General features: G+C 48.7%; 1 protein-coding gene across 1 annotated transcript in view; it reads right to left on the bottom strand.

Annotated features, from left to right (window-relative positions):
- The window catches only part of INSC (INSC spindle orientation adaptor protein), a 128273-nt gene that overhangs the window by 21242 nt on the left and 81922 nt on the right, over positions 1 to 25109 (bottom strand). The window contains exons 7-8 of the mRNA XM_045556546.1: positions 19805 to 19930; positions 227 to 398 (exon numbers count right to left, since the gene is read on the bottom strand). Of these exons, the coding sequence (XP_045412502.1) occupies positions 227 to 398; positions 19805 to 19930 (298 nt within the window). The remainder of the gene's footprint in view (positions 1 to 226; positions 399 to 19804; positions 19931 to 25109) is intronic.

Here is a 25109-nt window from a genome sequence, read left to right as displayed (position 1 = left end):
CTTTCAGGGCTATGTGAATTTTAATAGGAAACTCTTGGCAGTAGAGCTCTGTCTTCAAAGCCCAATTCTGATCCATTAATGGTGGGATTTCAGCAAGTGTCACCATGTATGCAGGAGATATTTGGGGTGCAGTGAGTGGTGGACAGGAAGGCCTTCCTGGCTCTTTCTGCAGACGACAGTGCCAAGGCCCTTTCTCCCAGGGTTCCACCCACCCAGGGTGACTCACTGATGAGGGCTGTCACAATCTCCTCCATGCTCTCCAGGAAGCTACTGAGGTGCTGGGTGAAGGACAGATGTGGGGAGGTGACCTGGGCCACCACAGCTGCAGCCTCAGCCCGTGTGGCCTCTGAGTGGCTGTCGTCAGTCAGGATGTCGGCCAAGCACAGAACGCCATCCACCTGCAGATGGAGAGAGGGAGCTTCCCTGTGCATGCTGGGAGGGCATCACTGCTCATGACATTAATGAGACCGACTCGAGACCCCCTACACGGCCAGGCCTGGCTTCCCAGAATAACCCAGGATCTAGTGTGGAGCCAGGGACAACCAGGTGACAGGACCTCCAGAATGATTCAAACTCTAGCACCTGGAGGTCTCTCCTTTGAGTCCAGCAGAGATCAGTGACCTCACACGGGCTTTCTAGATAGCAGACATCAAGCCAAGCGTCCAGAGGCTGGACCCTGGTCCTCTACCTCAGCCAAAGGTGGTAAAAAGAACAGTCACTTAGAAATCTCACATCCCTGAGCTCCCATCCCGGCCCCCTTTTCCTTGCTATCTGACTTTCCATTAGTCACTTAGCCTCTTTGGGATTCTGTTTTCATTAACAGGGTATTGGGGGATGAAGGAGACAAAGCAGGCCATGCGTGATCCAGAAGAGATGCTCAAGAAATGTTGGTTCCCTCTTCCCTTCCTTGGATTTAGCAACAGGCTGAGCTCAGTCTTCCTTCTCCATCTTGTTCTTCACCATCTTCCCCATAGAAGGGGGGCTGCTTCCCTGGAGGCCTTGCTCTTTGTGCCCCACCAGTGAGAAGCAAGGCAGATGGACATGAATGCCAAATAAAGACGTCAGCTTCCCAGCCCCGATCACACGTGCTCTTGGCATGCAAATAGCTTCTGCTCATCAAGTGCTTACAATGGGCCAGGTACCACTCTCTAGGTGGAGTCCATATGTTACTAGACCATTTACTCTTTACAATAACCCTCTGAGGTCAGTACTATTATCCCCATTTTACAGACGAGGAAACCGAGGCACAGAAAATTTCATTGACTTTCCCAAGAGCAATGTAGTTGGTTTTAAAGTAGTTGGTTTGAGATTGGAACCCAAATGGGTCTGGCTTCAAAGCCCAGGTTTTGAACAGGACATGACACTGCCTCCTGAGAAATGGCACCTGAGCTCAGCCTTCCACCTGCATGAAGGGGTCAGCACATGAGACCTACTGGAGAAAAGGGGGGCAGTCACCTGTCAAGGTTAGCTCATCGGTGCTACTGCAGCCCCTAGACACCCCTGGACACAAGCCTGCCTGAGGACCCTGCCACGGAACACCAAGGAGTCCCTCCCCGGTTAGAAGTGGGAGGTAGGGAGAGGTGAGGCATAGCCTGTGCTGACGCTCCCCACACCTGCCACAGGCCTGAGGTTCCTGTCCCTACCTCTTCCTGCCACTCAGCTCCAGTGGGTCTCCAGAGGTCTGTTTCATTTGACTAATTACCACCTGTGAGTTCTGTGCTTCCCTTAAATGGCTCTTGGGAGCTGTAAGGTCCATTAGCTGTGAAAGCCTTTGGCAATCTCGGGACTCAAAGGAGACAAATGTGGAAACAGGAGCTCAGGGAACTGTCTGCAATAAAACTCACCTGGATGTGCTTAATAAAAGGGAACAAACAGCAGCCAGGAGGCCCCTGGCAGGACTGGCTCCATGCCAGGTGTTTGACTAACGTGCCCTTCGAGAGGGGCCTCATTTGGGCTCAGGGCAGAGGAGGGGACGTGCTCTGGGCCTAGAAACAGGAAGCACCTCTATTGCCAACATAAGAAACCTCTTAGCTTGTCTGGCCTTCATCCGCTTTCCTCCTTCCTGCACCGATAAAGGCCTTTGCTAAGAAGCTACAGAATCTCTAATGTGGAAATGTCTCAATCAATCCAATCTCCTTAATCATATCTTGGTTACAGATAAGACCCTGACCCCTGACTCAGGTGGCAATACTGGTCAAACTCAAACCAGTGTCCTGCCCTAGTCCCCAACACATGCGTGGAGACAGGCCAAACTGAACATGCCAGAGAGGCCAAGTACTTGGTGGCCCATAGGGCCCAGTGCCACCCAAGGCCTGGACGTCAGGCCACTCCCCAGCCCAGAATGCTGCTCTGCAAACCCGCCGAGTAAAACTCTCTGAGCACACACTGCATGCCAGGCCTCCGTGCTAAGGCAAAGGTACACCAGGGAGGAGGGCCCCCCACAGTGGGGGACGCGACTCACATCCATAAATAACCATCACACAGGGCGCGACTTCCAATGAGGAGGCTCCACGGCGAGGCCTCCTGGAAGCTGCTCCAACTTAGTGCCCACACCTCGGCGGGGGAAGGTGGCCCTCTTCAGGGCTCCCATGTCCCAGCACTTGTGCTATTATCACAGCATTTATCCCACCGATGGGCCCTGTTTCTCCAAGTGAGGTCTATGGACCAACTGCATCAAATTCAGGGAGAGTTTCTTAAGAACAGATTCCTGTGCCCCACACAGACCTAGTCCAGGACAATCTCTGGGGAGGCCTGGGAATCTGCTTTTTGACAGGTCCACAGCTGACCTCTATGCACCAGCAATTTGGAGAAGCACTATTGTAGCATGAGCCTCTGCTCCTTTGTCTGTCTGCGTTCCCTGTTCCCCTCGGCAAGCCTGGGGACCACAGCTTGTCCACTCTTGGCTGTTCAGGCCTGGCACGTAGTAGGTTTTCAGCAAATGTGGAATAAATGCAAGAAAGTAAAATTTGACCTAAGACTTGAGGACACACTTTAGACAAGTGAAGGTAGAGGAATGGCATTGCGGATGGAGGGGACATTGTGAGCAAAGGCAGTTACAGGAAAGGACAATACTGGAGACATAGCCAACATGAGGACATAAATTCCACAGATTCTTGACCCCAGGAAAGTACCCCTAGCCTGATATGGACCCCAATTCCTTTTTCGCCCTTTGGTTCCCCAGAAAGTCCTGTGGAGTCCTGTCTATACAATTGCCAATTGCTTCTTGTCTTGCTTTCCTTCTAATTTGTTTTATATGGTTCAGATCTCTTTCGGTGATTTATTAGTTATGAAATATATCATTCCTTCAAAAGAGAAGAAAATATGTGTCAAATGTATAAGGTATAAAACTAATAAAATGAACACCTATATGTGTGTATGTATATGCCTAATATCCAGAAATTCTAGTCTTGGAAATAATAAAAGAAAACCAAGAAAACACCTTGCATGCCTTTCTAGATCTCATAGCTCTGCTTTCCCCAGCTGGATGGGCCATTACCCTGAGTTTTGTGCTTATTATTCCCTTATTTTCTTTAGAGATTTATTGCATGCATATATTGTTTGGTTTACAAGGTTTTGTACTTGACATAAGTGGTATCATATTGTTTATAGCAATTTGCATTTTTCTGCAGTCAGCATTCCTATTGTTGCATGTGGCTAGAGTTCATTTATTTTCACTGTTGTATGGTATTTCATTGCACAAATCAATTGCAATTTACCTACACATTCTCCTGTCCACGAGTGTTTAAGTGGTTTCCCAGTTTTTGCTATAATAGACAGTGCTGCTATAAATATTCTAAATGTCTCCCAGTAAACATGTGCCAGTTTCTTTAAAGGTCTCAATCTAGGAGTGGAATTCCTAGGACATGGTATTTGCACATCCTTATGTTTATCGGCATTGCCAAATTGTTTTGCAACATACTTGCAGCAATGCATACTCCCACCAGTGTATACTAACCACACTTAACTCCACATTCTTGCCAATACTTCTTGTCAGATTTTAAAATTTTTGCCAATTCAATGGGTACAAACATTGTATTTAACCTGCATGTCTGCACTTACTAATAAGGTTGAGAATCTTTTTATCAATATATCATTGTTCTGCTGTGGTTTAGTCTGTTTTGGCTTTTGTTTTTTGCAAGTTGAACTGCCTGTTCATATGTTTTTGCTTACTTTTCTATTTGGTGGATTTTCATAGGAGCCAAATTTCCCTGACCTTTCATTCTGATGCTGCTGACCTGCCACTTAGCCTGCTGCCAGCAGGCTGCCCTAACCAGGTCGATCACCGTCTTAGTAGCTCCAACCCAGCCCAGCTCACCACAGTGGGAGGCCACTGATGGGCCCCACACCACTGGGCTCTAGGTTTCCCAGCTCCTGAGCCAATTCCTGTAGTGTCAGAACATGCACAGGCATTGGAGTCAGGCCCACCCAGGTCTGAATCCTGCCTCCGTCCCTTACTAGATGCACAAGGTTCTTACCTACTTTGAGCCTTTATCTATAAAATGTAGATAATAATGCCAATCTCATAGGGTTTTCTTTTCCCTTTATACAATAGGGATAAAAATACCAACCTCAGAGGATGATCGCAATTGTTAAATGAGAGACTGCGTGTATAGTGCCTGCCACATAATGGCACCATCATTCCCTCCCAGTCCCGCCTGGCAGCTTGCAGTCATCAATCCTAGACATAGCGCCTTGAGTCCTAGCTCACCCCACTTCTGCCTGTCCCAGTCTCCTGTGTGGGCTGCTCTCCAGGGCTCCTGTCTGCACCCTCCTCTGGGACTGAGACCCCATGGCAAACCTTTGAATGGGGGCCCACAAGTTGACCCACTTGTTTGGACACCTGATCGTGCAGCCCAGAACTGGGACTTTTAAAATGGGAACAATTCCTGTTTTAATTCCTGACCAAGAACAGTGAATAACATGAGTGATTACAAACCCTTAGAAGGAAAGAGAGAGAAAATTAGGACTATCTCTGCACTTATAGTTGAACAAACATTCACTGTGCACCTACATGTGACAGGTGCTGACCTGGGCACCGACACAGAGATGAAGCAGGAACAAGTAAAATGGTAATGGAGAAACAAAGACAGAAAAAAACATTGAGAGGATGGGACAGAGAGTAAGACAGAAAGCGGCCGGGGGTGCAGAGAGGAATCATGTGCTTCCAAAGGATTAGGGAAACTGACCCAAACCCCGCCTCTCAGCCCCCCTCTCCCTTGTCCTCTCTGCAAGCTCTGCTCCTGCTGAGAACTCTCTCCACCTTGGCCTGCTCTCCTCTGGGACTTCATGACACCACACTTCTGCACTCCTCCCCTCCCTAGCTAGGACCTCTTACCATTTGCTCTCTCGGCCTCTCCTCCTTCGCATCCAACTAAACTGGCATATGCCAGGTTTGCTGCCAGCCCACCTTGTGACAACGGCACCCAAACCCAAGTGGCCTCAATGACTCACTGCCGTTACCCCCAGATCCAGCCCTCCAGCCCCGGCCTTCTTTCCTGAGAGCCACATCTATGTTTCCAAACTGCTGTTGGATCATTTTATGTTTCATTCCAAAAATAATTTTCCTGAATATTCCATGGGTACCTTAAACCCAATTCACTTGAAGCTGAAGTGGTCATCTTCCCTATTTTCTGTCCTAATTTCCCTCTCAGACCCAAGTCAAAAGTTACCTCCTCTGTGAACACGCACCCACCTCCCTGAGACAGAGGTGGTCTCTGTCCTCTCCGCTGCCACACCACTCTGGCTGGACCTCATCTAGAGCTCATGCCATGCTGGATGATCTCACCGGGCTATGCGCACATCCCCCCACCAGACTGGAGCCACTCAGGGCGGCTCCTGCACCGAATTCTCTCCAGGTCCTCAGCACCCAGCTGAGACCTGCCACACAGCAGTTAGCTTATGAAGTCTGGGCTGAGTGCTGAAGAAACGAAAGCCCAGGGAGGAGAGGAGATTGTGCAGGCCACACAGCAAGTTAATGCCAGGGCTGGGACCAATCCTGGTCTCCCCACTCCTTGTCCTATGCCTCCCTTGGAGGGACCTCTGGGCAAGACAGAAGGGAGGTGTTGGTGACAGGACCAGGTCAAGAGGGGCTGCTCAGCTCGGCTTCCCTGATGGGCCCAGGAGTAGCCCAGCCTGAGGCCACCTTCCTCAAACACTGGTCCCACTTTAGGGAAGTATCCACCCCCAAACCACCCACTTCCCATCCCCAGCTGTAAACTTGACGATGCCAAGAGAACAATCTAATCAAGCACTTTCACCTCCCTAAAGAAATTGCTACTTGAAGCACTTATAGATAATTAGCTTTTACGTGGAATGGGAGGGGCCTGGGCCTGAGTCAGACTGTCTAGTGGGAAAGCATGCAAGTGGTGTTGAGGATGGTGTGGCCTGGTCATCACCTGGGCAGCAGGGTCGATGCACCTGGAATCTGGATACACAGGGAGCTGGTGAATGCTGAGATTCTTTCTGGGGAGTGGGAGAAGCAGCATGGGAATTGTCAGAGTTTGTTCTGTGCTGCTATAATGAAATGCCCTGAGACTCGGTTATCTATAAAGAGCAGATTTGTTTCTTACAGTTCTGAAGTGGGAAGTCCAAGGTTGGGGGCCCACATCTGGTGAGGGCCTTCTTGCTATATCATCCCATGGTGGAAGGCAGAAGGACAAACAAGCCTGTGTGAAGCGTGCGGGGTCAGGGGACAGGGGGAGCTGAATTCATCTTTTTATCAGGAGCCCACTCCAGAGATAACTAACCCACTTCCATAATAATGGCATTAACCACCTTTTGTTGGGCCCCATCTTCCAACACTGTTGCATTGGGGATTAACTTTCTAACACATGAACTTTGGGGGATATAATCAAACCACAGCAGAACCCCTACAGTTGAGGAACCCAAAATGTACAGTAAACATGTCAGATTTATGAGCAACATTCTCCTACTAGTAATTAGAAAAGCATCAGTGGTGGCTTCTATGCAATTATCTAAGGGACACAGGCCAGTATCATATATTACTGGTTAGCTAGTCTGCTACTTCTTAATTTTGCTTTGTGGGGGAATTATGATTGCTTTTGTTGTGTGTATTTAGTTTTTAAGGAAAGGCAGAGGAGTTGGTTGCTAGATTGTAATCATTAAACAGAATCATGGGAATGCAGTGAAAAGCCAATCATAAGAGAGAGAAAGTGACCTAAAGACTCTCAAATCTAATCCACTTTTCTGTCCACTCAGACACCTAAAGGTTGCAGAAACACACAAGACCAGTGGGAATCACAAAGCAGTTAGAATCCTGCTCATAGGTCCAGGTAGTATGGGTCTGTTTGTGCAGGGTATAGTCAGAAGGAAAATTCAATGATAGAAAGGGGAGCAAGGGTCATGTCCAAGGAAGCAAAGGCAAGAGAGGAGCCAAGGGACAGAGCAAAGCATTTGGTGGAATAAATGAACCCATCGGGCAGAAGCAGAATCCAAACATGGGGTGTAAACCAGATAAGGACAAGTTTCAGGGTAAAGTCTGCAAACAATCCAAGAGGTTAAAGACTCCTTTTAAAAAATGAGGTGTCTTCTTTATGGAGTAGTAGTAAGGCCGACAGCTCAGTAGAAAGCTACAGAAACTAAAACAGGCCACCAAGGGGGTAATATTATCCTCCCCCAGACTAATATATCCCAGACTCCACTCAATCTCGTTTGCTATTTCAAACAAGAATCTTTGGTTAAAAGCTAAGTGCCAAAGTGGATAAATAAAATATTAATGTGTAACAGGGAACTAAACAATGGATGACAGGGATTATACAAATAGTTTGGCAGGCAAATTAGTGAGGTAGCAAGGAGATGTATAGTCATAGGAAGCAGAAATGAGTTATTAAGGTAGAGAGAAAGCACAGATTGAATCACTTAAAGGATTATATAGTAAATAATTTCCCTGTCAACAAGATGATTTTCCTTATAGCAGATTTTCAAAGAAACGCTCTGAAGGCATTTGGGGGTGGGTTTCCCTTTGATTAGGATTACTAGGTCTGAAAATATCAAGTTTTCAGCAAAGCACTGCTGGGCACAGCTAGGATCTGAATTGTACCAAAAGTGCTTCTAGAATAGTGGCTCTCAGCCTGGGCCCTAGCTGCTTAGAATCATCTGAGAAAGTTTTAAAAACTCTAATATCCAGGATTCATCACCAGAAACTTGAATTTAGTTGGTCTGTGGTAGAGTCTTGGCATCATTATTTTTTAGTACTCCTCAAGTAAGTCTCATGGACATCTTGGTTGAGCACCACTGTTCTAAAGGTACCTACAATATAAGGGAGTGGTACAGCCTTCAGAGTGAGAAAAGTCTGGGCTACTCTGTGAAATGAGCAAGTTACCTTCTCTGAGCCTCAGTTTTCTAATCCTTAAAATGATAATGATATACTTAACAATGAAATAGTGAATGAAATATTAACAGCGTTCTGCCCAAAATCAGTAAATATATCCATTATTATCACTCCTGTTTAACATTGTACTGGACAATGCAATTAGATAAGAAAAAATATAAAAAGGTAGAATGATTAGAAAATAGGAAGCAAAATTGTCATTATTTACAGATAAATAATTGTGTACATAGAAAACCCAAAAGAATCTACACACTACTAAAATCAATAAGTGAATTTAGCAAGATCACTGGGTACAATATTGAAATTACATTTTCTATATATTAGCACCAACAGTTAGAAAATAAAAATTTTAAAATACCACTTACATTAGCATAAAAACATAGCTAGGAATAAATTTTAAAAAGATATATAAGATATCCACACCGAAAACTCAAAATGTTGCTGAGAGAAATTAGGTAGTCTGTGTTAAGTAGAGAAATTACTATGTCCATTGATTGAAACATCCTATATTAAGATGTCAATTATCTAAACATTTATCTTACATTTTTAAAAAATCCCAATCAAAATCTCAGCAGGTGTTTTTGTGAACATTGACAAGCTGATTCTAAAATGTATAGAGAAATATAAAAAGTTTAATAATTACCAAAATAATCTTTAAAAATAACGAGTTAGAGAATTTATACTACCAAATATCAAAATTTATTAGACTACAGGAACTCAATGCCATATTGGCACAAGGATGGACAAAAAGACTAATGGAACAGAGAAAAAAGCAGTCCAGAAACAGACTCATGCATATATCACCACTTTACTTACAAAAAAGGCATCACTTCAATTCAGTAATGAAGGTATGGTCTTTTCAATAAATGGTGCTGGCTCAATTGAGAATCCATATGGAAAAAAAATTGAACCTTGAACACCATTTAAAAAATTAATTTGAAATAGATCCCAAGCCAAAATGTGAAAGGCAAAACAACAAATCTCCTAGAAGAAAATGCAGAATACCTACATGATTTTTGGAGAGAACAACTATTTCTTAAATGGACACAAGCAGCACTAACTATAAAAGAAAAAATCAATAAATTGGGCTTTAACAAAATTAATAATTTCTATTTCTTAAAAGATACCATTAAGAGAATTAAAAAGCAAACCACAGGCTCACTATCTATCTGTCTATGTATCTATATATATGGCAAAGGATTTGTATATAGAATATAATTTTTAAACTTCATAAATCAATGAGAAAATACAACTCAGTGTTTTTAAATGGGCAAAAGACTCAAACCAGCATTTCACAAAAGATGATAACCAAATGGCCATAAGCATATGAAAAAGTATTCAAAATCATTCCTCATCAGGAAGATAAAAATTAAAACCATAATAAGAGATGACCACACACTCAAGTAGGTCACAAGCAGGGGACTGCACATCCAGCTATCAGAAATCTACAAATAACCTGATTTGTATTAATATTTTTGAAGTAGCCCAGAGAGGGAATGAAACACTCCTTTCGAAACTGTGGTTGTTCATTAGCTGGGTTGAGTGTCTTTCCATCTCCCCTCCCTGTCTCTTCCTTCTGTGAATCTCTCCCTCTTTCTCATCACCCTGTCTCTCTCTGTCTCTGTGGGTGACCAGAGGACCCATCACTTGCCACCACGGGGCAGCGGGTGCCAGTTCCAGCTCTGGGCTTTGAGAGCTGGCCCACTGTCAATGCTGTGCTGTCAGTGCCAGACTGTTCCCAGGAAGTGGACCCTCCCTAGTCAAATGCTGCCCCCAAACCTGCACCTCTGGCCACCCTCTCAATCCCCTCCTTTCCCCTGCTCCCCTCCAAACTAGCACATGCCCCACTTCGGAAGCCCAGGGAAAGCCAGTGCTGGTGGCTGAGAGTGCCACCTCTGCACCTTGTCCCGTGCCCTGAGCAACCTTCGCTTCCCTGCAGCCACAGTGTCTCTTCTCCCCAGCACCAGCATCCTGTTTACATCTGACTTCTGATTTATTTTCTACTCCCACCTGCTTCTTTCGGGACAGCTGGGAAATGCACATTAACTAAGATTTAACCCTGTCGAAGAGCCCACTGTCTTCCACCACACCCCACCACGCCCACCACACACACACACACACACACACACACACACGCACACCACACAGCAGGCTCGCAAACGCAGGGTTCCATCTGTGAGTTCACAGGGGTAGGGAGGTGCCCAGCTCTCTTCTAACAGCTCCTGGAGGATCACCACCCTCTGAACACACCCCAGCCCCAGAGAACAGGCACCGGAATCCCCAGCCCAGCCAGCTCAACACCTTCAAATTTGTGTTCGTCACAGAGCATCTCACAAAATGACTTCATATGCCACATGATACCAGCAGAACAAGGACTTCCACCAAATGAGAAAATTGAAGCTCCCAAGGATTAGGAAACTTCCTTGTGGTCCATCAGCAAACCAGCACCAAAGAAAAGCCTGATTCCAGGTCTCTCCCCTAACACCCAGCCTGGAGGGCTGTCCCCAGGAGGCAGGGCCAGTCTCAAGCGCCTTCTGTTCATCTCACTTATCTCTGGCTGACTCACAGAGCTCATCTTGGCCCACAGCCTCCTGAATTCTGCTTGTGACCTAAGAACTTGGGGTCGGGGCCACAGGAGGCAGGGGAGAGAGGGAGAGAGGAGAAACTGGTGAAAATTACCAGGGCTGAGTGGTGCAAAAGGGGATAAATCCCCATGTAAATGTTTTCAGCCACTCTGTCCTTGCTGAGGGGCCCTACAATGTTTATACTCCCCTACCCCCACCCCACACTAGGGTCTGAAACTGCTCATGGCAGCCTGCCAGGGTGTTTTGAGTGAAGTCAGACATTCTCCATGCTGGTCTCAGCCCTGCAGCTGATCACAGAAATGTGAGTGTGCACATCCCCTAACCTCTCTGGCTCTGCATGCTCTTATTTTCAATGACCAAGAATGCACCAAAATGCTTGACATAGTACTTATTCAGTCCTACACCAAACCTCGTGCAACTGTGTGTGCAAGCCACTTCCTTGAGGGGCTGAAAGGGTGGGTGACATAGTGTCTCTTGGTGGGGAAGAACAGACAGCTCCAAGGCCAGGCAGTGTGAGACACGCTCCAGGAGCAGCACTGCGTATCATGTGAGCACCAAGGAGAGAGGAGGGCAGTTGGGAAGGAGGGCCAGACAAGGAGGCGTCTGAGCTGCATGTCAACAGCGGAGGTGGAACTCTCTGGTTAGGACAGCCCACATAGGCAGAGGCTCCAAGGCAAGGGAGCCCTGGGGGCCATTAATGGAGGAATTTCTTGGGAAGGGGAAAATAACTCACATTTTTGGAGCATTGATTCATTTTGTCTTCACAACCCGCGAGACAGGGATTATCACTCCACTTTTACCTGTGATGGATGGAATGGGGCTCAGAGGGGTGCAAGGTCACACACAGTGAGTGATGAAACTAGGCATTGAACCCAGGATTGTTTACCAAGGGGACAATGGGCTGGAGGCAGCTTGTACAGAGGGCACCTTCAGTGCCAGGCTGAGGGGTTTAGATTTTGCACAGTGGGACCTAGGAGGCCTAGGAAGGTTTCCACTCTGGGAAGGTACAGGACAGACTCTCTGGGGAAGCCTTAAGGTTGGAGACCTGGTAGATTGCGAGATTTGCCTACATCCTCCTCCTGGAGGAGGCTGGGTCAGTGGGAAGAAGCGGGAAGAAGCCCTTGTCGCCCTGAATTTGTAAATCCTCCTCCTCTCTCCTCCCCCCCACCCCGCACCCAACACACACACACACACACACACACTCACTCACTCACTCACTCACTCACTGCTGGTCCTGAGGCCCAGAGCACACACCAGCTCAGCAGCCCCAGGAAGCCGGGTGGAGCTGCCGCTGATGCTCTTGTCCACCAGGGGCCGCTGTTGTACAGCGCATGGGGCCCGCTGAGCCCTGAGGCTGGAGCCTGCTCCTGCGAGCCACCGCTGCACTTGCAGGCAGCCCTGTCCCTTCACCACGGTCAGGTTGGACCTGGCTGGTATGGTGCAGCCCCCGAGCCAGCAGGGCCTTCCTTCAGTCTGGGCAGTACTGGCCCACGATCTCAGCCTGGATCCTTGTGAGAAGAGAGGGGAGGCAGGGCATGTGGCCCATTGTGTTTCGGCCTCTTGGCATCCTGGCCTCCTTAAGCGCCCCCGCCCCTACCTTCAAGGTAGAAGGACGAGAGCCTTGGCATGTGTGGAAGTGAACAAGCCACACTTCCTCCGGGAAAACTGTCACAGACGCTGCCACCCCCCTTGCAAGGCTGGGGAGAGTGGCAATGCCAGTCCCTCCCCCTCTCCACTGTCAGCCAGAGTCACAGCACAGACAGCTGAGCTGGGACCCTGGAGCTCGCTGCACAGCCTTACCCATCTCCAGGGCAGCTGAAGGCCAGTGTCGGGGGTGTGAGGGGGGAAGAAGCTGATAATCCTACGTGGGTTAAGCCCTGACGAGGGTTGGGGAGGCATCTGGGACCCCCATTCAGAGGAATTCTCTTTCTCCCTCTCTCCAGAAGCTACTCCTAGGCAGAGAAGGGGCTGAAAAGCAAATTAAGCAAAGATTTTCTGCCTGTCACTCATAGTTCCTTTCTCACTACCCAGCCTCACTTACATATTAGAACTGACTCTAGCAAGGTAAAGTAGCTGCCTGGGGTCTACACACCATGACACTTTTCAATTAATGGGGTAGAGGCAACACCTATGATTGGGAGCAAAAACACAGGGCTCTCAGCCCCGGTATCTCTATCCTTTCCAGCCTCAACTGGCTCTTCTGTAACATGCCCATCGCTCCCTGCCTGCCTGACAAAATGACTGTGAGAAGCAAATGGGTAAAGGGATGAGAACACTGGTTAAAGGTTTGTTTCTGTTGTTGTTTTTTGTTTAGTTTTTTTGTTTTGGGGTTTTTTTTTTTTTGCAAAAATTAACTATTTCTGACCACCTTCAATCATACAGGGAGCAGGCAGTGGAGAGAGACTCCTATAAAACAGCAGCTGAAGACACGGAGCCTCCCCACCGCCCCCCCCCCACCTTGCAGCCCACTCCCTGCTGCCCAAGGCCTCTGGGATTTCAAGAGCTGGGTCCAGGCCTCCCTGTCTCCATCACTCACCCAGCCTGGGCTTTCAGATGTCAGGGCATCCTGATGCCAAGAAGCTGCCCCAGGAAACTGGAGGGGGGTGACGGAGCTGCACGGAGACAAGCAGCAATTTCCCTGTACCTCGCCCTCGGTGATTTTCTTCTTGGACTTGAAACTAAGTCCTCCTCCCCTCTCCCCCCTTTAATTTCTCTATTGATTTTCATTAAACTCTCCCCTTGGCTCCAGCACAGAGTGAACTAACTCCTTATTTGAAAAAATAAAACAAAAGGGAGGGGGTGGCAATAAAAGGATACTCTTTTGAAAGCAAGATTGTCTCTGGTCCTAAGCTGCAAGAGGCAATTGCTAGAACTGTCTTGGAGGTTGTCTGAGGTTGTCTGAGCATTAGGGTTTGAGTGCCTCCCCCAGCCTGTGGCCATAGATCTGTAGGTTTCCATCCCTCACATCCCCAGCCCCTCTCCTAGACCACAGTCCCCAGCCTAGCTCTGGTCCCCAGCCCTCTCCTACCTCATCATTGCCCGGCACCACCCATCCCCAGGCCCTGAACCAGCAATGCCTTGACCTTCCCTTAAGCCACTCAGAACACTTGCAACTCTGCCAGGGCCATTACAAAATCCCCAATACCCAGGCCCTTTGGGGGCAATGCACAGTTTTCCCCAGACCAGCCTGGAAAGGTGGGGACAAACAGGCCAGGGAGGAGGAAAGGGAGACAGACCGGGGGAGAGTGCTGTCCCCATTCAGGCCCATGCTGCAAACCCCACCTGCACCATCACACTGCATCACCACAGCAGCCCCACATAGTCCCATTTTGCAGAAGAGAAAGCCAAGATTTGGAGAGGAGAAGTGGCTTGCTCCCTACCCATCTTTCAGCCTCCCCCAAACCCAGCAATCTTCCCCCCGGTAATGCCAGCCCACCTGGCCTGCTCCAGTCCTCCAGGAAGGCAGCCCTGGCCAGTCTACCCTGACAGAGTTATTTCACCTGCTCTCACTGGACCATGGGGCTGGCTCTGGGGCCCCCGCTCCCTCCCTGGCCCTCCTTCTCTCCCTCCAGTGTCCTCCCAAGTGGGGTCCAGAGAACACTGCCTCCTCTTCAGGACTCCCCAAATGTGCTGAACACAGAGATCCTAAAAGAGTCCCTCTCCCTCTGCCGCCATCACAACTGCTTTCCCCTGGCCTTCCTGGAGCTCCTCCTTGGCCCTCCCGGGCCCAGATCCACCGCGTCCTTGGTGCTGCCTGCACCAGCCACCCGGCAGAGGTGGGGCTTCCTGTCTGTGGTCTGACGGCCCTAGTACAGCCCTTCCCACTGTCTGTACTGCTGGGCCTGTCCCGGTTTGGCCATCCCTGGAGGCAGGGAGCAGGTCTGCTTGTCTCTCCCCTCCGGAGGGGAACGAGGAGTGATTGTCTGATGAGGACACTGGGAAGGTGGGACAGGCATACTACAGGTTACTGGCGCAAGGGAACATGACAGTGAGGAGGGCAAGGCCGGGATGAGCCAGACCTCCACAGGACAGCTCTGAAAAGAAAGAATGGAGCCTCGCAAGGCCCTCCAGACTCTTCGTGGGTGTTGACATCTTGCACCCTCCAACCCTGCTTGGCGGGTGCCCATGTCTGCTCCTGCCCTGGCCAACACAAAGAGCCTGGCTGCTGGGGAGTCATCCCTGTCATCCCTACCTCAGAGGGGACAGCTCTTCCCAGGGTAGCAGAGTGAAGAGCAGGGGTTTAGAATCAGCCAGACTTGGGTCGGAATCCAAGCTCTACATTCATGATGGCGGGAACACAGTCTCCAAGTCTCAGTTTCCTCATCTGTCAAATGGAAGGGTTGTGAGGACTCATGCTCCGGCCCCACCCAACTCCTCCACACTGTGCACGTGCACTTCGCCACACTTTTGACCAGGCCAGCCCCTCCTGCAGCACACCGGCCCTCCCTTCTCCCGCAGACCCTAACCTTCCATTGATTTTCAAAGTCCCAGCGATCAGCATTGTACCTGCCACAGTCATGATAGCTGCTGTTTATTCAGCTACTGTGTGCCAAGCATCATACTACTGCACACGAGGTCAATTTTATTAGTTCCATCTTAGCGATCATGAAATTGCACCTCTGAGAAGTTCAGCAAGTTCCCCAGGGTAACAAGCCCAAGCTCACAGGCAGAGGATCCGAGTTCAAGTCTAGCACTGCCTGACTCTGAGTCCCCGTCTCTCCACTGCACCGGGCTGCTTCACAACAGACGTGTGACGACAGAATGAATTTGTAGAGTGAACCAGGGATGGACTTCAAGAGAGAGCAAGTGAGTGCGTGAGTTTAAAAGTACGTGAATGACTGACTGACAGACAGAAGGAATGGGGCGACTTCCCGCGGGTGAATGAATGAGGGCGTGACTGAATATATGACCACACAAGCCCCCCCCCAACCAGACAAGGCTCGGGCATCACACAGCAGCGCTCAGGATGGATGCAGTGACCCGGCTAGACCCACACCTCCGCCGGGGGCTGTGCAGGATCTAATGAACCTCTTCAAGGTTGGAGGGAAAGGAGGGGGAAGTCCCATGACAGAGATGAATTTCACCAAATCCAGCATGTTTCTCACTGCCGATTAATTAAGCAAACCTCAGAGATGAAGCCAGGGCAGTAAATCAGGAGTGGGAAGGCTGGAACTCTGACATTATCTAGTTAGGCTGTGATTCGTGCCTGGTGAGTTGGCAGCTGGCAAGAGCCCTGGGGCACCGCACTCCCCCACTCCGCCTTCGCCAGCCTGTCACTCCGTGGTTTCCATAGTCCAGCCTGGGCCTGGGCCTGTCCACCTTCCCAAACACTGACAATGGCCGACCTCCCCAGAGTCCCTGAGGCCAGCGCCGAGCAGCCTGGACCACAGAGGGTGGGAGATGTGGGCAGGACCCAGAAAGGGGGCACAGGTGGAGGGTGGGGGAGACAAAAGTCTTCTTGAATGTCTCCCAAACTTCTCACAACGATGTGGAAGAAAAGAGTGTGGACACTGGACTCATAATATCAGATTTTGAGTCCTGAGTCTACACAATGGTTAATAGCCCAGGCTGGCTCTGGGCCAGCAGAGCTGGAATTAAATGACTGTCTGAGCCACTGATTAGCTGTGTGCCCTTGAGCAAATTGCTTCACTTCTCTGAGTCTCCTTTCCTTCTTCTGTAAACAATAGGGCTACTAAGAGCATTGAATGTAGCTGTGGCAGGGAATAAATGGCATGATGAAGAGGGGCTTAGCAAAGTCCTTGCCCAAAGCAAGTATTCCATTTCTGCTAGTTATGGTCCTATTCATCATTGTCATGACATCCTCATAACCCACCAGAACAGGGCTCAGCAAGCAGTGTCTATAAATGACCAGATAGTAAATATTTCTGGCTTTGCAGGCTATATGAGCTGTTGCAACTTCTCAATTCTGCTGTTGTAGTGTGAAAGCAGATATAGACAACATCTAACAAATGAGCATAACTGTGTTCTAATAAAACTTTATGGACTGGAATTTGAATTTCACATAATTTTTTATGTGATACAAAATGTTAGTTTTCTTCGGATTTGTTTTTCAGCCATTTAAAAATGAAAAAAAAAAATTCTTATCTCATGGGCTGTACGAAAAGAAGCAGCAGGCTGCAATTGCCCCATTGGCCATAATTACCACCCCTGGACTAGAATGTACGCTCTATGAAGACGAAATGTTTAGTCTGTTTTGTTCAATGCTATATTCCCACACCTAAAACAGTGCCTAGCAAATAGCAGATAATACATATTTGCTGAATGAATGAATTACATGCTGTGTGATTCTATTCAAGAAGTCATTTCACCTCTCTCGGTCTCAATTTCTTCATCTGTACAATGGGGATGCTTTTAAAATTGAGGTAAGCATCAAATGATATTAGAATCCCTATGGAGTCACTTTGCAAGCTCTATAACTGCTATACAATGTAGTTTCTTCTTCTGACTACCCAGGGGCCCTTCTCAGTTTTAGTCTCATTCCTACTCAGTGCCTGGCCCAGAGGAGATGTCTCATGAGTGTTTGTATATCATAAGCAATCTGATGTGGAGGCTGGGAATGCCCAAGTAGGCTACCATCCCCTATGCCAGTTGGGGGTTGGGGATTAGGACATTAGCCAGGAGTAGCAAGTTAGTCTGGGTTTAAAATGCAGGGACTTTTTTGGTGCTTTCAGAGTATGTTTTAAACTAGCGTGGGAGTGAGGTAGACTGGGTGTTGGACTCATGCAGGCTGGGTCCAAATTCAGGCTCCAACTCTTACTAACTATGTGATTTTGGGCAAGTCACTTAAACTGTCTGACACTTTATTTCCTTTTCTTCAAGATGGAGATATTAATAGTGCTCAGCTCATAGGTGTATTAATGCAGGGGCATATGTAATGGGCTAGCTCGGCACCTAGCACATAGTAAGCTCTCGGACCATGAGCATCCCTTCCTCGTCTTGTTCAGCTGGGCAGGGTCTGATTCCCAGTCCAGGGCCAGCCCATCTGGCCTGGGAAAGACACATTAAAGCAGTCCGGCATTTGAGCAGTGTCAGACAGGTAGAAGGAAAAATCGACTCCAGTTATCCCAGTTGCAGGTCTTCAAGCTCTAAACAAAAAAGCCCTGCTGTTTTTCTTCCCTGAATTGAAAACTTCCTGCTGCATTGCAAACTCAGGAAAGCCAAGACTGCTCTTTGAGGACTGGCGATACCAAGTCCCTTCTATTCTGTCCTCCCTTTCTCCCTGCCGACCAGACGTGAAAGATGAGAAACAAACCCTATTCGGCCCTTTGGCCACTATCCAAGGAAGAAGTTTTATGGGAGAAGAGAGGGAATTATTCAGCACATGAAGCTGAAGATGCTCAATGCATTCCTTCATCGAGTCCATCTGTCTGTCTGTCTCTCTCTCGCCACCCACCCCACTCCTCTATTTTGGCATCCAAGGAAACACACCCACAGGCATGTCTGCTCACACAATCAGACAGTGCACTGCAATGGGGAGAGAGGTGTAATTGGTTTCAGTCTTGGAAGACCTGGGTTTGGCTTCTTGTTCTTCCATTTCGTGGCTATATGACCTTGAGCAAACCATTTCCCTCCTCAGAGCCTACTTACGCATTGAGCAGCAGGACCAAGGCATGAGCATGGATCTCGCACCTCCAAATCCAGTGCTCATAGCAACCAGACAGGAAGGTTCCAGCCCAGTGAGAAGGGGCTCTCGGTCCAAAGAACTGGCACTAGTTCCTCCACTATCTTACTGTGTGACCTTAGGCAAATTATTTCTCCATTCTGATCCATGGCTCTCTCATCTGTAAAATGAGAAGATTCCCCATCCACCCTCCATCCTCAGCTAAGAGCATCTTTAAGTCCATGATCCTAGAATTCTGTCCTGGTAATAAAATAGGCAGGGTGGAAACTAAGAGGATCGTATGTCTAGGAGTCCAAGCCAAAGGGAGGAGGCTGGGGGTCCGGTGGGGTTACCTGAGCAGCCAGGAACAGACTGCAGGACACAGACACAGAGGAAGGGGAGCAGTGTGCTCAGCCCATCCCCATTGAGACCACTCACAGGGACAGACTCAGATCCAGCCCCAAACCCTGCCAGCACAACTGTACTAGGACATACCAGGCATTTCCACTTCTTTTTTTATAAGAATTTTCAGCATCTTTCCTTGGAACTTGGTTGTGAAATCCCCAAACATTAGCCCCAGCCTCCCCAGCCCTCCTGGCTGCAGTCCCTCAGGGCTCATCTGCAGGTTCAGATCCTCAGCCTGCACCTGGGCAGGGAATGGGGTGGCTGGAATTAGTCATGTCGCCCTAGACTGGGCTTGAGCTGAGGCACTAGGGCCTGTCAGGCCACCACGTTCCTCCTCCAACTCCACCCTACAAAGCTGGCCCAGATGCACTTGGACTGGGGCTTCAGTCTCCCTCACCCAGGCATCTAGTCCTCAGGGGAGAAGAACCCCACGCGTTTGCCTAGGCACCCAATGCCCACCCTGGTCTTGCCTGCTGTATCCCCCCGGGAGCTGCATCCTCTTCCTTCTGCTGGGGTCCTGCTGTGAGTGAAGAACCGACCACCGCGAACCTCCACACCACTGTCCCCGACTCACCGGCCTCCTGCTGTGTTCCACCCATGGGACTCTCCCAGTTGGTTACCCCACCCAGGAGGTGCTAAGTCCCTCTCTGGGCCCTGCCTGTCCTGGTCAGGCTCCTCAGTCCCTTTCCCTTCTGCCTCTTCATTGATTCCCATAGTCAAGGTCCCAGTCACTCCATCTGGCGCCTGGGAAAAGGAGGGACTCAGGGGCCACCATGAGGCCTGCCTCCATGCCCAGCCGGCCCAGGGACCTCAGGCACCAACCACCCAGCCATCTGCCCTTACCTTCTCCAGCTGGTGGACACCCTCCTCCACACAGCAGATAGAGGCCAGCGTGCGGAGCGCCTGGGGGTACAAGCACCGGAAACTGTCCTGCCGGCAAACCTTGAAGAGTGCTACGACCCCACCCTCCTGCCAAGAAAAAGAAAATGTGACATGACCTCACGTGTGACCTTCCCTGGGGCTGACTCCAGAATAACTGGCATCCCTCATTCAGCAGATGTGCTTTCAAGTCCTCCCTCCCCACCCCACACACACTTACATGCACGCTCACACGCTTACATGCACGCTCACACGCTTACATGCTCACACGCTTACATGCTCACATGCTTACATGCTCACATGCATGCCACAGTGAAACGCTGGCTCCAGAAATAACGTCACCCTGGATTGTCCAAGCTGGAGGTGGGATTCCCTAAATGCTTCTGGGGCTTGGTGGCAGGGGCCAAGTTAGGCATCTTTGCTAGAGCTGGGGGGCAATATCGTTCAACACAGTTCCCGGACACCTGGTGACTCCCTCTGAGCAGCTCCCCATGGAGCAAGCCTGGAGTCCCAGGGAACAGGTCCCAGGAACAAATCTGAGGCAGGCACAGGGCTCTGACTAGATGCCCAGGGCTGCTTCTTGCTCTGCCAGCAATCCCCATGCTACGCCTCACATCCTTCCAACCACTGCGGGAGGCAGACAAAAAAAAAATTCCGTCATTATTATAATGTATTCCCATTTTGTGATGGAAAAATCTGAAGTCCAGATGGGTAAAATCATTTACCCTAAATCCACATTGTCATTTTTTTCAGCCCTTTACTCCTATTTGTAAAAGGAAGGGGAAAAAAAACAAAAAAAAACTCTCTTAGGAACAATCACCCAGCTCTTAAACGTGAGCATGTAGTCTTCCTTTTGCAAGAGCTGCCTATGGAAATTTCTTTCCAGTGGAGTGTTCACCACCCGGCAAGAATCTGGGAGTGAGGAGCTCTCCTCCAGGTACCTGGTAACTAGTCATATTATTCTATAGTAGTCACTGGAGCCCACCTTAGCTCTGGGAGCAAAATGAGAGAGCCAACGATCACCAAGGGACCTCACCATGTTGCCCCGAAAACCAGTGGCAACTCTACCTCAGGCAGCCAGAGCAGGAGAAGCTGGGTACTGTGCATCTGGCTTTGCCCCGCTCCCTCTGTGGCCCCTTTCGCTGGGTTGTAGCAGTAAAGAATTCAGGAGCAACCATCCGAACTGGGCCTCTAGGGGCACTCGCCTTTCACCTCATCGCTTCTGGGTTTAACTAACTGCATTGCACCCGTTTCCAAAACTGAGCAAAATGTTATAGGAAGAAGGTGAGTTCAGCAAAATACCACCTTCTATCAGATTTTTGAGGACTCTGTCAACAAAAATTGTACTGAGCACCTACTATGTGTAGGGCTTTGTTCTGTGTGCTGAGGATGCAGCAGTGAATTACTGAAAACATAATGAATGAGCAATGGGAAGAGGAAGCAATGACTACTACGGCCCCACACAGGTTCACCCATCAGCTAAGAGTGATTGTAAAGTTTTATATAATACTTCCTCCTGGAGTAGTTGACTTGATGCAAAGGGGGCATATCTTAGGGCTGATAAATTCATTCATGCATTCAAAAAAATACTTGTGGTTTATTACAAGCCAGACACTGTGCTGGGCACCAAGCAAGACTGCCTCAGTCCCCGTCCATACTGAACTCACGGTCTGGCAGGGAAGGTAGATGGTTATAAAATTAGGGACAAAACTGGGTGGAGGTGCAATGAAATGGGCCTGGGTGCAAGGTTAAGGGAGAACAGAGCAGGAGCCCCTAACTCCTGGGGGCATAATAATCTGGGAAGGGTTTATAGAAGGGTCAGACAGAACCATCCTGATGTTAAACGCACATCATAACTCCAGTAAAAATATGTCTGGCATGAGACAGATGCCTACCCCTCTGGTTCCTTGTTCCGTAGTCCTTCCCCCCTGCTTTCCTGTTTCCCACAGCTCCTGGGACATCTGCATGAGGGTTGCTCATGAAGAACTCACTCAGAGAGTCACTGAAGCAAAACCAAGTTGCTCTTTAAAATGAGAAGAAAAGAAACGGGAGTCCTAAACTCTCCTCAGCCGGCCCTGCTGGCTGTTAATAGTCTCTCTCCAGATGTAAATATATGTACATATATACAGATGTGTATTTATACATGTGTGCTTATATTTATAATCATATATAGTATAAATATCATTTCTATATATATGTAGAGAGAGGAGATTGTTAGATGATTGATGGATAGACAGTTACATCTGGAGCAGACAATGAAGAAACAGAGCCACAGAGCATGAGGCCGAGAGCCAGGGTGGACGTGGCAGCCCTCCTATGGCTCAGGAGGCACTGAGCCCAGCACAACTATATTTAGGCCCCTGCATGCATTTGCACTGGATTCTCATTATATCTTCCCAAGCCTGTGAAAAATGCCCTTCCTAGCATTTTTATCTGATGGGAGAGGAAGGGGGAAATTCCTGGATCCAGACTAAAAGGATTCTAGTCCAAATCCTGGCTTTGCTGCTGGTTCACTTTGGCTAAAAATGGGGTATGACAGCTACATGATTGGGCTGTTAAGGATCAATTGAACTAACCTATGTGGAAGGGCCTAGTACCCAGTTCTGGCCAGTGGAGTGAGGGTCAGGCTATGGAAGGCTTCCTCATTAGAAGAGTGTCTCACACCCTCATGAAACGCTCATGAACCCCAAGGTCTGGGCTATGTGGGAGAGGTGGGCAGGCAGGAGTCACAGAGGAAGTAAGATGGAATGGTCTCGTGGACCACTCTGGAGTCCTCATTCAAGATCCAAGAACAGCACTCATCCTAGAGTAAAGCTGGGAATCGCCTGAGCTAGCAGAATCACTGTTGGCTGGAGCTTGTTTAATTTTATAGAAAGCTCTGGGCTCAGAGCCCAGCTATATAACAGCATGAATTATTCAGACAGACTGGGGATGAGTTGTCATTAAGCTGGAAGAGACCACTTGTAGGGTGTGTGGGCTGGTGGTGGAAGAGTAGCAGAGGAGCTGGGGGTGATTCAGATGAGGCACTGGGGAGTTTTCTGTGTTCTGTACTGCGGAAAGGATGGGGTTTGTCACCATTGTCACAAGGAGGACTGGGATTATCCTTTGGTCTTCTGAGGAACACAAGAGGCTGAGAGAACAGACTTCAGCCAGGCTGCCCAAGCTCCCTCCGGGAGGCAGCTCAGATAGAGGAAAGACCCAAAGAATGACCACAGTGGGCCCCAAAGAGGTGCATGAGGAAGGCCAGTGGGAGGAACTTCCCCACATCTGTCACCACATTGGGCACCCCTACTGAGCATCCAAGGTGAGGATGCCATGCAGGGCATGCCAGGGCCTCCCAGCTCCTGCATCTCTGCCAGGACCAGAAGCCCAAACACTGTGAGTCTTCTGGGGGAACTAGTCTCACCACCTTCCAGGCTGGAAAGATGGGAGTCCTCATTGAATCTTCTCTCTGCTTCAACCCTCCACCCACTCCATCCCTAGGACCGGAGACATAGAATGTTGAGATTGAGATTCTGGAGTCTGTAGACCTGGTCACAATCCCAGCTATGTATTAATATGTGTGACCTCGGAAAAGTTATTTAGCTGCTTTATGAACCTCTGTTTCTTCATCTTAAAAGTAGGAATTATAATTATAACATATCAAAAGACTGTGAGAGCATCAGATGAGATCCTGAGTGGAAAGCTTAGCACAGTGCTTGAGTGAAAAATGGACATGGAATGTGGGTGGGAGGAAGAAGGTGAGAAGGAAGGAAGGTAGGAGGAAGAGGAGGAGGAGGTGATGCTGAAAGGCAGTCCAGAACAGTAACCAAGAGCATAGTCTTTGCTGCCAAACAGCCAGGTTCAAATTCCAGTTGTCACTCACTAGCTGTTGACTTTCTCACGGTCTCAGCTCCCTGACCTGTAAAATGGGGGCATATACTGTCTACCAGAGAGGACCGTTAGGGGGTTTAAATACATTATTATGTCTAAGCCCTCAGAACATTATCTGGCACATAGTAGGTGCTGTGCAGATGTTTATTTTTCTATTACTCCTGCTACTACAGCTATCATCATCATCACCATCATCATCATCAAAGTTGGCCACTTCCAGCTTCAGGAATCTCAGATTCTCCCATTTTCCCCTCACTGCTGCCAATGACCCCCAACCTGACCTTCACGAGCCTGGAGTGGGCAAGCTCATCATGTGCAGTGCACCAGGAGCAGGGAAAGAAGAAATAATGATTAAGAAGGAAACAGATTTGTCGTGGCAGGAATTTTACCTGGAAAGGGAAGGACTGTAAATTTTAGCCAACTGGGCTGGTGACATGGAAAGAGCACTGACTCCAGAGCTGAACAAATCTGGTTTTAAGAGCTCAAGGTAGTCAACCTCTGTGAGTCCTGGAGTCCTCATCTGTAAAACAGGGTTACTGATGCCCACCTCAGAGGGGTGCATCTGGATGAGATACAATAACCGTATGGGAAGTGCCAGCACAGGGCCTGGACACATAGGAAGTCACCAATAAATAGTAATTCTGCTTGTTGCTGTTAATATTCAGTGCAACTCATGTATTTTCTTGGTAGGCTCTAGTGGAGTGTGGCCGATGTAACACTCAAAGGATCATTCCAAATCTTTAAACAACTACTGGGCATGGTTCTTGAGAGCCCAGTGCTTGTGTTGGGGAGTGAGGAATAGATAAGTAGCTGAGGAGAGGGTGGAACAGGTGAGGAGCCTATAGACAGAAATGGAGGAAGTGATGACTAAATGTAGAAAATAATTCACCTTAACCTTCTGTTTAAAAATGGGGTAGGATAAAATTAAAATTGCATCCTTACTTTCCACATAAAAACAGCAGGAAAATTAGGCATGTGACCTCCTCATGTCGCAAAGGAGAAGCTAGTGCCCCAGTAACCTGGCCAACCTTGCCAGTGAGCTAATGGCACAGCAGGGACAGGAGCTGCCCTCTGGTCCCAACCCAAGCCTATCTCCTCCGCTTTCTACCACTGGAAATGTTTGGGATCAAAGTTTAATCAGAGGTAAGGTCTGGTCCCAGCAGGAAACTAACTCTACAGGAGGCCAAACACCATCTTGGCTTATATCCAAATGCATGTTCCCTCTCTGCTCTCCTGAAAGTAGAGCACAATGCAGGCAAGTGGTATGAGCTGTCTACACCAAGCAGCACATAGAGACAGACCTTGAGTACTCAGGCCCTGGAATAGGATACCCAGAGCTTCAGAGCCTGTGCCCAGCAAAGTTTCCTTCCCAGGAAACTTCAAGGCCTGTTCTTTC

Source organism: Lemur catta, chromosome 7, assembly GCF_020740605.2.
Source record: "Lemur catta isolate mLemCat1 chromosome 7, mLemCat1.pri, whole genome shotgun sequence".
Taxonomy (NCBI): domain Eukaryota; kingdom Metazoa; phylum Chordata; class Mammalia; order Primates; family Lemuridae; genus Lemur; species Lemur catta.
This window is presented reverse-complemented; position numbering and strand designations above follow the sequence as displayed.